Raw genomic sequence first — 14,692 nt, 5'->3', positions numbered from 1 at the left:
CTCTGGGGGGGGGGGGAGGCTACAGAATCACACAGTTTAGGCCACCTAGCTTAAACTATGCATTGATAGCCTTGTTGTACAGTACTGGGGTGGCTGGTGGTAGGAGATATTGGAGGACGGGCTCATTGTCATGGCTGGATTAGACTGAATGGAACGGTACCAAGCACATGGTTTCCATTTGTACAATAGGCCGACATGTAGCATGATGAGGCCATCATTGTAAATAAGAATTTGTTCTTAACTGACTTGCTTAGTTAAATAAAGGTTAAATAAATAAATACAATATTTAAATATTATGGTGAGGGTTCCCATTGAGCCCTGCCTGCTGTTTGTCCTCCTGTCCTGTAGGCTTTACTGGAGCGCTGTTTCGTGGAGCTGCGGGAGCGTGCAAGGCGCCTGGAGGAGCTGCTCCCTTGCAGGGTGAGCTCTGAAGAGCAGAGGGAGGTGCTGGGCCTTCTCTGTAAGGTACACGAGCTGGAGATTGAGAATGCCGAGATGCAGTCCCACGCCCTGCTCAAAGACAACGTGATCCGGCAGAAGAACTTTGTGGTGCTGCGCTTCGAGCAGCACCGCCACCTCTGTGACGAGCTCATCCAGCAGCAGAGACGGTTTATTGACGGTATGTCCAAACAATCCTTTTTTACTACACTAGCTATAGACTTCAGACTTGATTGAACGTGTAATCATTCAATATTGGTTTTGTAGGTGTTGTACTGTATGTTTAGTGTAGTATTATGACAACTATTCTAACATGGATTGTATTGTGTTGTAGTATTCTAACCTATATTTTATTGTGTTGTAGTGTGAATAGTATTCTAACCTGTATTGTGTTGTAGTGTGAATAGTATTCTAACCTGTATTGTGTTGTAGTGTGAATAGTATTTTTACTTGTGTTGTAATGTGAATAGTATTCTAACCTGTGTTGTAGTGTGAATAGTATTCTAACCTGTGTTTTAGTGTGTTGTATTGTGAATAGTATTCTAACATATATTGTGTTGTGCTGTAGTGTGAATAGTATTCTAATCGGTATTGTGTTGTAGTGTGAATAGTATTCTAACCTGTATTGTGTTGTAGTGTGAATAGTATTTTTACTTGTGTTGTAATGTGAATAGTATTCTAACCTGTGTTTTACTGTGTTGTATTGTGAATAGTATTCTAACCTGTATTGTGTTGTAGTGTGAATAGTATTCTGACCTGTGTTGTAGTGTGAATAGTAGTCTAACCTGTATTGTAGTGTGAGTAGTATTCTAACCTGTATTGTGTTGTAGTGTGAGTAGTATTCTAACCTGTATTGTGTTGTGTTGTAGTGTGAATAGTATTCTGACCTGTGTTGTAGTGTGAATAGTATTCTGATCACTAGGGTTGTGTTGTAGTGTGAATAGTATTCTAACATATATTGTGTTGTGCTGTAGTGTGAATAGTATTCTAATCGGTATTGTGTTGTAGTGTGAATAGTATTCTAACCTGTATTGTGTTGTGGTGTGAATAGTATTCTGACCTGTGTTGTATTGTGAATAGTATTCTAGCCTGTATTGTGTTGTAATGTGAGTAGTATTCTAACCTGTATTGTGTTGTGTTGTGGTGTGAATAGTATTCTAGCCTGTGTTGTTGTGTTGTGGTGTGAATAGTATTCTGACCAGTGCTGTGGTGTGAATAGTATTCTGACCACCTGTGTTGTAGTGTGAATAGTATTCTTACCACCTGGGTTGTGTTGTAGTGTGAATAGTGTTCTAACCTATATTGTGTTGTATTGTGAATAGTATTCGAACCTGTATTGTGTTGTAGTGTGAATAGTATTCTAACCTTTGTTGTGTTGTAGTGTGAATAGTATTCTGACCTGTGTTGCAGTGTGAATAGTATTCTAGACTCTGTTGTAGTGTGAATAGTATTCTGAACTGTGTTGTAGTGTGAATAGTATTCTGACCTGTGTTGTGTTGTAGTGTGAATAGTATTCTGACCTGTGTTGTGTTGTGGTGTGAATTGTATTCTAACCTTTGTTGTGTTGTAGTGTGAATAGTATTCTGACCTGTGTTGCAGTGTGAATAGTATTCTAGACTCTGTTGTAGTGTGAATAGTATTCTGAACTGTGTTGTAGTGTGAATAGTATTCTGACCTGTGTTGTAGTGTGAATAGTATTCTAACCTGTGTTGTGTTGTAGTGTAAATAGTATTCTGACCTGTATCGTGTTGTATTGTGAATTGTATTCGAACCTGTATTGTGTTGTAGTGTGAATAGTATTGTAACCTTTGTTGTGTTGTCGTGTGAATAGTATTCTGACCTGTGTTGCAGTGTGAATAGTATTCTGAACTGTGTTGTAGTGTGAATAGTATTCTGAACTGTGTTGTAGTGTGAATAGTATTCTGACCTGTGTTGTAGTGTGAATAGTATTCCAGCCTGTGTTGTAGTGTGAATAGTATTCCAGCCTGTGTTGTAGTGTGAATAGTATTCTAACCTGTGTTGTAGTGTGAATAGTATTCTGAACTGTGTTGTAGTGTGAATAGTATTCTGAACTGTGTTGTAGTGTGAATAGTATTCTGACCTGTATTGTGTTGTCGTGTGAATAGTATTCTGAACTGTGTTGTAGTGTGAATAGTATTCTGAACTGTGTTGTATTGTGAATAGCGTTCTGACCTGTATTGTGTTGTGTTCTAGTGTGAATAGTATTCTAACCTGTATTGTGTTGTATTGTGAATAGTATTCTAACCGGTGTTGTAGTGTGAATAGTATTCTAACCTGTATTGTGTTGTATTGTGAATAGTATTCTAACCTGTATTGTGTTGTATTGTGAATAGAATTCTTGTCATGTACTGTCATGTTGTGTCTTGTCTCTGTCCTTTCCCTTCACCCTGTCTCCCTCTGCTGGTCGTTGTTAGGTTACCTTTTCTCCCCCTCTTTCCCCCAGCTGTGCCTTGTCTCCTCCTAACCACCTCGTCACCCCTTTTCCCACCTGTTCCCTTTTTCCCTCTGATTAGGTCCCTATATCTCTCTCTGTTTCTGCTCCTGTCTTTGTCGGATTCTTGTTTGTTGTGTTTCATGCCTGAACCAGACTGTCGTCATGTTTGTTGTAACCTTGTCTTGTCCTGTCGGAATCTGCCGGTCCGTCTGAGCCTACCTATGTTTGGTAATTAAAGAAGCTCTGTTTAAGTTAATTCGCTTTTGGGTCCTCATTCACGCACCGTAACAATTCTAACCTGTGTTGTGTTGTAGTGTGAATAGTATTCTGTCCTGTGTTGTAGTGTGAATAGTATTCTGACCTGTGTTGTTGTAGTGGGAATCGTATTCTAACCTGTGTTGTGTTGTAGTGTGAATCGTATTCTAACCTGTATTGTGTTGTAGTGTGAAAAGTATTCTAACCAGCGTTGTAGTGTGAATAGTATTCTAACCGGTAGTGTGAATAGTATTCTAACATGTAGTGTGAATGGTATTCTAACCTGTATTGTGTTGTAGTGTGAATAGTGTTCTAAGCTGTGTTGTGTTGTAGTGTGAATAGTATACTGACCTGTGATGTAGTGTGAATAGTATTCTGACCTGTGTTGTGTTGTAGTGTGAATAGTATTCTAACCGGTGTTGTAGTGTAAATAGTAGTCTAACCTGTATTGTGTTGTAGTGTGAATAGTATTCTGACCTGTGTTGTGTTGTAGTGTGATTTGTATTCTAACCTGTATTGTAGTGTTAATAGTATTCTAACCTGTATTGTGTTGTATTGTGAATAGTATTCTAACCTGTGTTGTGGTGTGAATAGAATTCGAACCTGTATTGTGTTGTGTTGTAGTGTGAATAGTATTCTGACCTGTGTTGTGTTGAATTTTGAATAGTATTCTGACCTGTGATGTAGTGTGAATAGTTTTCCGACCTGTGTTGTGTTGTAGTGTGAATAGTGTTCTAACCCGTATTGTGTTGTAGTGTGTATAGTATTCTAACCTCTATTGTGTTGTGTTGTAGTGTGAATAGTATTATAACCTGTGTTGTGTTGTAGTGTGAGTAGTATTCTAACCGATGTTGTGGTGTGGTGTGGATAGTATTCGGACCTGTGTTGTGGTGTGAATAGTATTCGGACCTGTGTTGTGTTGTAGTGTGAATAGTATTCTGACCTGTGTTGTGTTGTATTGTGATTTGTATTCTAACCTGTATTGTAGTGTTAATAGTATTCTAACCTGTATTGTGTTGTATTGTGAATAGTATTCTAACCTGTGTTGTGGTGTGAATAGAATTCGAACCTGTATTGTGTTGTGTTGTAGTGTGAATAGTATTCTGACATGTGTTGTGTTGAATTTTGAATAGTATTCTGACCTGTGATGTAGTGTGAATAGTTTTCCGACCTGTGTTGTGTTGTAGTGTGAATAGTGTTCTAACCCGTATTGTGTTGTAGTGTGTATAGTATTCTAACCTCTATTGTGTTGTGTTGTAGTGTGAATAGTATTCTAACCTGTGTTGTAGTGTGAGTAGTATTCTAACCGATGTTGTGGTGTGGTGTGGATAGTATTCGGACCTGTGTTGTGGTGTGAATAGTATTCGGACCTGTGTTGTGTTGTAGTGTGAATAGTATTCTGACCTGTGTTGTAGTGTGAATTGTATTCTAACCTGTGTTGTGTTGTAGTGTGAATAGTATTCTGACCTGTGTTGTAGTGTGAATAGTATTCTAACCTGTGTTGTAGTGTGAATAGTATTCTGACCTGTGTTGTAGTATGAATAGTATTCTGACCTGTGTTGTAGTGTGAATATTATTCTGACCTGTATTGTGTTGTAGTGTGAATAGTATTCTAACCTGTGTTGTGTTGTAGTGTGAATAGTAGTCTAACCTGTATTGTGTTGTAGTGTGAATAGTATTCTAACCTGTGTTGTAGTGTGAATTGTATTCTAAACTGTATTGTGTTGTTTTGTGAATAGTGTTCTAACCTGTGGTGTGAATAGAATTCTAACCTGTACTGTGTTGTGTTGTAGTTTGAATAGTATTCTGACCTGTGTTGTGTTGAATTTTGAATAGTATTCTAACCTGTGTTGTAGTGGGAATAGTGTTCTAAGCTGTGTTGTAGTGTGAATCGTATTCTGACCTGTATTGTGTTGTGTTGTAGTGTGAATCGTATTCTGACCTGTATTGTGTTATGTTGTAGTGTGAATCGTATTCTAACCTCTATTGTGTTGTGTAGTAGTATAAATAATTTTCTGACCTGTATTGTGTTGTAATGTGAATCATTTTCTAACCTGTATTGTTTTGTGTTGTATCGTGAATAGTATTCTGACCTGTGTTGTAGTGTGAATAGTGTTCTGACCTGTGTTGTTGTAGTGTGAATCATATTCTAACCTGTGTTGTGTTGTAGTGTGAAAAGTATTCTGACCTTTGTTGTTGTAGTGTGAATCATATTCTAACCTGTGTTGTGATGTAGTGTGAATAGTATTCTGACCTGTGTTGTGTTGTAGTGTGAATTGTATTCTAACCGGTGTTGTAGTGTGAATAGTAGTCTAACCTGTATTGTGTTGTAGTGTGAATAGTATTCTGACCTGTGTTGTTGTAGTGTGAATAGTAGTCTAACCTGTGTTGTAGTGTGAATAGTAGTCTAACCTGTGTTGTGTTGTAGTGTGAATTGTATTCTAACCTGTGTTGTGTTGTAGTGTGAATTGTATTCTAAACTGTATTGTGTTGTGTATTGTGTTGTATTATAAATAGTATTCTAACATGTGTTGTGGTGTGAATAGAATTCTAACCTGTATTGTGTTGTGTTGTAGTGTGAATAGTATTCTGACCTGTGTTGTGTTGAATTTTGAATAGTATTCTAACCTGTGTTGTAGTGGGAATAGTGTTCTAAGCTGTGTTGTAGTGTGAATCGTATTCTGACCTGTATTGTGTTGTGTTGTAGTGTGAATCGTATTCTGACCTGTATTGTGTTATGTTGTAGTGTGAATCGTATTCTAACCTCTATTGTGTTGTGTAGTAGTATAAATAATTTTCTGACCTGTATTGTGTTGTAATGTGAATCATTTTCTAACCTGTATTGTTTTGTGTTGTATCGTGAATAGTATTCTGACCTGTGTTGTAGTGTGAATAGTATTCTGACCTGTGTTGTAGTGTGAATAGTATTCTGACCTGTGTTGTTGTAGTGTGAATCATATTCTAACCTGTGTTGTGTTGTAGTGTGAATTGTATTCTAACCTGTGTTGTGTTGTAGTGTGAATAGTATTCTGACCTGTGTTGTAGTGTGAATAGTATTCTGACCTGTGTTGTGTTGTAGTGTGAATAGTATTATAACCGGTGTTGTAGTGTGAATAGTAGTCTAACCTGTATTGTGTTGTGTATTGTGTTGTATTGTGAATAGTATTCTAACCGGTGTTGTAGTGTGAATAGTAGTCTAACCTGTATTGTGTTGTGTATTGTGTTGTATTGTGAATAGTATTCTAACCGGTGTTGTAGTGTGAATAGTAGTCTAACCTGTATTGTGTTGTGTATTGTGTTGTATTGTGAATAGTATTCTAACCGGTGTTGTAGTGTGAATAGTAGTCTAACCTGTATTGTGTTGTGTATTGTGTTGTATTGTGAATAGTATTCTAACATGTGTTGTGGTGTGAATCGTATTCTAACCTCTATTGTGTTGTGTTGTAGTATGAATAATTTTCTGACCTGTATTTTGTTGTAGTGTGAATAATTTTCTAACCTGTATTGTTTTGTGTTGTAGCGTGAATAGTATTCTGACCTGTGTTGTAGTGTGAATAGTATTCTGACCTGTGTTGTAGTGTGAATAGTATTCTGACCTGTGTTGTAGTGTGAATAGTATTCTGACCTGTGTTGTAGTGTGAATAGTATTCTGCCCTGTGTTGTTGTAGTGTGAATCGTATTCTAACCTGTATTGTGTTGTGTTGTAGTGTGAAAATATTCTAACCAGCGTTGTAGTGTGAATAGTATTCTAACCTGTAGTGTGAATAGTATTCTAACCTGTATTGTGTTTTAGTGTGAATAGTTTTCTAACCTGTGTTGTGTTGTAGTGTGAATAGTATTCCAACCTGTGTTGTACTGTGTTGTAGTGTGAATAGTTTTCCTACCTGTGTTGTGTTGGAGTGTGAATAGTGTTCTAACCTGTATTGTGTTGAAGTGTGAATAGTATTCTAACCTCTATTGTGTTATGTTGTAGTGTGAATAGTATTCTAACCTGTGTTGTAGTGTGAATAGTAGTCTAACCTGTATTGTGTTGTAGTGTGAATAGTATTCTAACCTGTGTTGTGTTGTAGTGTGAATTGTATTCTAAACTGTATTGTGTTGTATTGTGAATAGTGTTCTAACCTGTGTTGTGGTGTGAATAGAATTCCACCTGCATTGTGTTGTGTTGTAGTGTGAATAGTATTCTGACCTGTGTTGTAGTGTGAATAGTATTCTGACCTGTGTTGTAGTGTGAATAGTATTCTGCCCTGTGTTGTTGTAGTGCGAATCATATTCTAACCTGTATTGTGTTGTGTTGTAGTGTGAAAATATTCTAACCAGCGTTGTAGTGTGAATAGTATTCTAACCTGTGTTGTAGTGTGAATAGTAGTCTAACCTGTATTGTGTTGTAGTGTGAATAGTATTCTAACCTGTGTTGTGTTGTAGTGTGAATTGTATTCTAAACTGTATTGTGTTGTATTGTGAATAGTGTTCTAACCTGTGTTGTGGTGTGAATAGAATTCTAACCTGTATTGTGTTGTGTTGTAGTGTGAATAGTATTCTGACCTGTGTTGTGTTGAATTTTGAATAGTATTCTAACCTGTGTTGTAGTGGGAATAGTGTTCTAAGCTGTGTTGTAGTGTGAATCGTATTCTGACCTGTATTGTGTTGTGTTGTAGTGTGAATAGTATTCTAACCTGTGTTGTAGTGTGAGGAGTATTCTAACCTGTGTTGTAGTGTGAATAGTATTCTGACCTGTGATGTAGTGTGAATAGTATTCTGACCTGTGTTGTGTTGTATTGTGAATCATATTCTAACCTGTATTGTGTTGTGTTGTAGTGTGAATAGTATTCTAACCTGTATTTTGTTGTATTGTGAATAGTATTCTAACCTGTGTTGCGGTGTGAATATAATTCTAACCTGTATTGTGTTGTCTTGTAGTGTGAATAGTATTCTGAACTGTGTTGTGTTGAATTTTGAATAGTATTCTAATCTGTATTGTGTTGTAGTGTGAATAGTATTCTAACCTGTGTTGTAGTGTGAATAGTATTCTGACATGTGTTGCAGTGTGAATAGTATTCTAACCTGTATTGTTTTGTGTTGTAGTGTGAATAGTTTTCTGACCTGTGTTGTGTTGTGGTGTGAATAGTGTACTAACCTGTATTGTGTTGTAGTGTGAATAGTATTCCAACCTGTGTTGTAGTGTGAATAGTTTTCTAACCGGTGTTGTAGTGTGAATAGTATTCTAACCTGTGTTGTAGTGTGAATAGTCTTCTGACCTGTGTTGTAGTGTAAATAGTATTCTTACCTGTTTTGTGTTGTTGCAGACCACAGACTCCTGGTGCCCCCCCACCTTCAGGAGCTGTATTGGGTGTACATGAGAGAGCTGGATGAGAGGAACCTGGACAGATCCCTGGACAAGGTCAGCGGGAGCACACTCAAGGTAGACAACAGAACGTGATTGAGATTTAAATCAAGATCAAGCACAGAGACACACAATTCCGACATATAAACATATCCTTCTCCCTGTACCATATGTTGTCTACAGGAGGGCTCCCTGCCCAAGATCACTCTGCCCAGCCGAAGTCGTGACCCGGTGCAGGACGTGGACTCAGACCAGGAGAGCGTTCGCACCATGGGCTCAGAGACCAGGCATGGCCGGGCCAAGACCCGCAGACACACCCTGCCACCCATCCTACCTGAACCTGAAGGGTAAGAGGACGGAGGGAGGGAGAGGGTGGGAGAGGGAGGGAGGGAGAATGGGGATGGGAGAGTGAGTGAAAGAGTGAGAGGGGTGGTGTTTGGTTTAGGAAGAAGAAACCCTCCATCTTATCCTTTTTAGGAAGGACATTAGTTGAACTGACGATCTTTCTCTCTATCGATCTTTCTCCCTCTCGTGCTGTCTCTCTCTCTCCCTCCCCAACTCCGTCCCTCTCCCTCTCACAGAGACAACAACCATGTGTTTAAGGGCAGTCCCCATGCCAGGCAGATGAAACATTCTGCTGTGTTGACCCCTCCTCCCATCCACATCAACGGCCAGGGGAACAGAGAGGTGAGAACACAGTACCATCCACACTGTGGATATCTACTAGGCCTGATGCAGCTCCTGTCATTACACCTGTGGAGACACCATAGTAATTCAGGGTACAGCCATATCAGGGCTAGATTTCTACCAGGTTACATATCTGCATACTTCCCTATGAGAGTGTGAGTATAATGCCACATGTCCCTTCTCTTCTGTCCTCTCCAGCTGCAGCCATTGGCCCTAGAGACAACTCTGAACTACAGCCACCTCAGCCACAGTGTCAGCAGTCACCTGGACTCCTCCCCTGAGAGCAGCGAGACGGGCCAGGATGACCCCCTCACACAAAAGGGTAAGAGACCTCCAGGGGCAACAGCAGACAGGAGAGATACAGGATAGGAAGAACTGCACGGACCACAAATTCATGGATTACAGAATATAGCCAGGGACAGTGGGGGACAATAACATTTACATTTTATTATCTTATCTTAGGTCAGGATGTTGGTGTACTAGATGAGATCATAGTCTCCTTTGATTCTACACCTACATTGCTTACTGTTTGGGGTTTTAGGCTGGGTTTCTGTACAGCACTTTGAGATATCAGCTGATCTAAGACGGGCTTTATAAATACATTTGATTTGATTCAACAGAGAGGCAGCAGATCCTCAAAGGGGTTCACAACATTGCAGTGAAGGCTGCTCGCCGCCGCTCCAAAGCCCTGGAAGTGGATGCCCTGCGACTGCCCCCTCCTCCCTCACCCCTGGACCCCAAGAAGCACAAGAGCATCCTGTCTCCGAATGAGGCGCCCCCTAGGGGCCTGGCCCTGCTCCGCAGCCGGCAGCCCAGCCCCGAGCCCCGCCACGACACCTCAGATGAAAACTTATCCAGCAGCACGGGGGAGGGGCCTGTCTCCCAGGGCACCTGGACACGCCCACATAATTGCCAGCCGGCCTCCAAGAACCCAAACCTCTCCCTCCGCGAGCAGGACTTCGAGGCTCACTCCCGGAAGAGACGCTCCCGCTCGTTCGAGGTCACAGGTCAAGCAGTGAGTAGTGTTCATTATCTAGCTCCCTGAGTAGTATCTAATGATTCAGGACTTTATGTTAGTATAGTCATCAGCAGGTGTGATTGATAGATTTGACAATTACATAGACATAATGAAGCGGCTCCAGTACATAGCCTACACGATATCAGCCTTAACACACTACCCCTGCCCTCCTCCTGCTCAGCTGTATCAGTCTAAGACAACGGCAGCCCAGCGTATACGCCCGTTGGGCAGCACGTCAGACCCCCACCTCCACATCAACGGGCAGCCCCAGGCCCCCCTTTTACGTCCCCAGCACAGGGGGGTCCCTTCTCTCACCAAAGTCCGGCTGCCACACAACAACCACCAAACAGGTCAGCCTCCTTTTACCCACACCTCCACATTAAAAATAATATTACTGCATGCAACCATGGTGTGGTTCAAGCCTTATGGCGTCCACTGCACTACCATCAGGACAAATTGGATTCATTGCCCTTGAATATCTCCTCACAGTGTAGCTAATTAAATATATCAACACACAGTTCTTAAACAGGGCTCTGTATACAGATTTTGACTCATGCTTTTTACAGGCCCCATCACAGAGTCCTCCCCAGTCCACCTGAGCAACCTGAAGCGTGTGTCTCAGCTGCGCCAGCCCATGCTCTACACCACGGGCACCGGAAGTCAGCGCACCCGCAGGCACTGAGGGCCTAAAGGCCTACTTCTCCTGGGTTATGTTCATTAGGGCATAGAATGGACATTTTTGCAATGGAAAACAAAAATGAGTCCAGGTAGTCCCTTCCTGTTTTCTTCAGTTTGGTGCCTAATGATCATGACCCAGGGTTTTCTTACACAGGACTTCCCAATACCAGCACTACCCTGACCAGCTGACCCTGAGAATGTTGACTGGACTAGATGGACTGGAGAAAGCTGGACTTCCAATCTCCACCTTCATGCTCCTGATTGACCCACAGCCCAGTGGGGCATTGAGCCCCCTTTTGTCCTCTGGCCTGTGACCTGTGACTTCCACACTGGCTGTACATTGAACCCAGAGACCTAGCTTTTCCTCGTGCTGATCACTAGTAAGTAAGGTGGATGATGCCCTAAGACCTCACCATCACAGACCCCAAAGATCTTCTGTCTATGACTTTTACTCTTCTGTTTGTGACTTTGTCTTAAATGGCGCCCAAGTTCTATATAGTGCACTACTTTTGACCTGGCCCTGGACAAACGTAGTGCACTATATAAGGAATAGGGTGCCATTTCAGACACAGACTGTGACTGTTTTCTCTGCTCCTCGTTTCCCTGCTCAAGTGGTCCTGTGAGTGACCGTCCAGTGGCCACCACTAACCGCTACTATCGCCCTGTACACATTCCGCTTCTACAGATGATTTGGCACGATTGTGATACTAAAGAGTTTTTCTACATACAAATAATTACAAAAGCCTTGTGGACACTGCATAATAGTTGTTTCTTCTCTCTTCTTTATGAACACGTTTTATAAATAAATATATTCTTTCTACAGCTCATCAGCGTACACCCAATATGTTCCCCCTGTTGATGATGCTCATTATTCATTATGGTTGAACTAAAAGATTATATGCAACAAAAATGTAATGCAATTGGAAACAATTAAATATATATGTCAAATGTAGTTAAACAATAATGAATGTTGATGCTAATATTATGTACAATGTATGATAACAATAGCCTAATATATTCTATATGCTGTAAACTATTGTCTTTTAACAGTTTCACTCAATTCATTCTAATTGACTTAATAATTATGACACACCCCTCACTATTGTCATTGGTTGCACTAATTCCACTGTTTGTCTACATAACCTGGTTCAAGCATTCATTACCCTGAAGAAGACAGTGATGCCGAAACGTTAAATAAATAAATTACTGGGAGTTTAAATATACAGCGCATTCGGAAAGTTTTCAGACCCCTTGACTTTTTCCACATTTTGTTATGTTACAGCCTTATTCTAAAATTGCTGAAATTGTTTTTTTCCCTCATCAATCTACACACAATACCCCATAATCACAAAGGAAAAACAGGTTAATTGGGTATGACGCTATAAGCTTGGCACATCTGTATTTGGGGACTTTCTCCCATTCTTCTCTGCAGATCCTCTCAAGCTCTGTCAGATTGGATAGGGAGCTACGCTGCACAGCTATATTCAGGTCTCTCCAGAGATGTTCGATCGGGTTCAGGTCCGGGCTCTGGCTGGGCCACGCAAGGACATTCAGAGACTTGTACCGAAGCCACTCCTGCATTGTCTTGAATGTGTGCTTAGGGTCATTGTCCTCTTCGCCCCAGTCTGAGGTCCTGAGCGCTCTGGAGCAGGTTTTCATCATGGATCTCTCTGTACTTTGCTCTGTTCATCTTTGCCTCGATTCTGACTTGTCTCCCAGTCCCTGCCACTGAGAAACATCTCCACAGCATTATAATACCACCACCATGCTTCACTGTAGGGATGGTTCCAGGTTTCCTCCAGATGTGATGCTTGGGATTCAGGCCAAATAGTTTAATCTTGGTTTCATCAGACCAGAGAATCTTGTTTCTCATGGTCTGAGAGTCTATTGATGCCTTTTGGTAAACTCCAAGCAGGCGGTCATGTACCTTTTACTGAGGAATGGCTTCCGTCTGGCCACTCTCTTAGAAAGGCCTGATTGGTGAAGTGCTGCAGAGATGGTTGTCCTTCTGGAAGGTTCTCCCATCTCAACAGTGGAACTATAGAGCTCTGTCAGAGTGACCATCAGGTTCTTGGTCACCTCCCTGACAAAGGCCTTTCTCCCCCTATTATTCAGTTTGGCCGGGCGGCCAGCTCTAGGTAGATTCTTGGTTGTTCCAAACTTCTTCCATTTAAGAATGATGGAGGCCACTGTGTTCTTGGGGACCTTCAATGCTGCAGAAATGTTTTGGTACCCTTCCCCAGATCTGTGCCTCGACACAATCCTGTCTCAGAGCTCTATGGACAATTCCTTCGACCTCACGGCCTGGTTTTTGCTCTGACATGCACTGTCAACTGTGGGACCTTATATAGACAGGTGTGTGCCTTTCTAAATCATGTCCAATCAATTTAATTTACCACAAGTTGACTCCAATCAAGTTGTAGGAACATCTCAAGGATGAGCAATAGAAACAGGAGCTCAATTTTGAATCTCATAGCAAAGGGTCTGAATACTTATGTAAATAAGGGATTTCTGTTTTATAGATTTGATAAATTTTCAAAACATTCTGAACACCTGTTTTCACTTTGTCATTATGGGATATTGTGTGTAGGTTGATGAGGATTTAAAAATATATATATAACATTTTAGAACAAGGCTGTAATGTAACAACATTTTTTTAATGTCAAGGGGTCTGAATACTTTTTGAATCCACTGTATCTATGCATAGTCATTTTACCCCTACCTACATGTACAAATTACCTCGACTAACCTGTACCCCCTCACATTGACTCGGTACCGGTAGCCCCTGTATACAGCCTCGTTATTGTTATGTAATTTTGTGTTACTTTTTATTTTATTTTTAACATTAGTTTATTTTAGTATATGGGGGGGTTGGGAAACCATGCCATGAACAATCCATCTGTACAGTCACAACATGAACACACCACTTAACTGCATGGCTACAAAGTGAACTCGGTAGACAGGACACACTCTAAAAAGTGTTTTTGAGAAGTTTTATTTTGAAAGGTTAACAAGTTATTCAACAGTACTGGTGTGATCCATAACAGGTGTCTAGACATGAATATGGGCCTATGTCCTAGAGTCATTCGGCTGTCATAGGTATAGATTACATGTCAGCATATTGTTTTCATAAGAGTGGAAGTGCTGAATGTACCTGCTATGATTGGATTAGTTTACCTCACATTGGCAGGCAGGCAGCAGGCTTACCAGCAGGCTGGGTTCTAACATGCAGCAGTCGTGTGTGTACTTGTGCATGCACTAGCTAATTGTAAGGGGTTTTATAGTACCGTTGTCTTGGGTCAATGGGAATGTAGTTCCACTAATGGAGGCGGCTGAGGGGAGGACATTTCATAATAATGGCTGGAACGGGGTTAATGGAATGGCATCAAACACATATCACTCCACTACTTCTGCTGCAGCCATTACCACAAGCCCGTCCCCAATTCAACCTCCTGTAGTTTCCACATAAAGACGCCAACACAAACGTGAGTGACTTTGTAGGCTATTTATTAGCTTTTGTTTGTTGACATTTATCAAAGAAAGAAAAACAATTAGCTTTGCTGTCCAATTAAAATATTTAGGCTACACAAATAAATAATTTTATTACAGAAATAAATAATTTTATTGAACATTAAATCAGAATAAGCAAAATACCTAGAAACATTGTAATAACAAAGTCATGATCAAATCTTTCCTGCATGTTTCTCTGCTGAACTTCATTATACAACTACACAATACTTTTCGATCTCTGTTCTTTCTCGTCCCTCCTGCTCCGTGTATTGTGAAACACGTGCAGTCCAAATGACATAATCCAAAC

General features: G+C 40.7%; 1 protein-coding gene across 2 annotated transcripts in view; it reads left to right on the top strand.

Annotated features, from left to right (window-relative positions):
• LOC110503027 (kinesin-like protein KIF19) overlaps positions 1–11,908 on the top strand; it is a 76,325-nt gene extending 64,417 nt beyond the window's left edge. The window contains exons 12-19 of one of the 2 annotated variants that reach the window (XM_036960747.2): positions 349–619; positions 8,455–8,549; positions 8,676–8,839; positions 9,074–9,179; positions 9,378–9,501; positions 9,800–10,194; positions 10,379–10,547; positions 10,764–11,908. In XM_036960747.2, the coding sequence (XP_036816642.2) occupies positions 349–619; positions 8,455–8,549; positions 8,676–8,839; positions 9,074–9,179; positions 9,378–9,501; positions 9,800–10,194; positions 10,379–10,547; positions 10,764–10,879 (1,440 nt within the window). In that variant the 3' untranslated portion in view covers positions 10,880–11,908. Of the gene's footprint in view, positions 1–348; positions 620–8,454; positions 8,571–8,675; positions 8,840–9,073; positions 9,180–9,377; positions 9,502–9,799; positions 10,195–10,378; positions 10,548–10,763 lie in introns of both variants that reach the window. The other variant, XM_036960746.2, reaches the window with a different exon arrangement.
• The last annotated feature ends 2,784 nt before the right edge of the window (positions 11,909–14,692 follow it).

This window comes from Oncorhynchus mykiss, chromosome 23 (assembly GCF_057628025.1).
Source record: "Oncorhynchus mykiss isolate SJ-2025 chromosome 23, ASM5762802v1, whole genome shotgun sequence".
Taxonomy (NCBI): Eukaryota; Metazoa; Chordata; class Actinopteri; order Salmoniformes; family Salmonidae; genus Oncorhynchus; species Oncorhynchus mykiss.
Note: the sequence above shows the minus strand (reverse complement) of the source record. Positions and strands in the feature narration are given on the sequence as shown.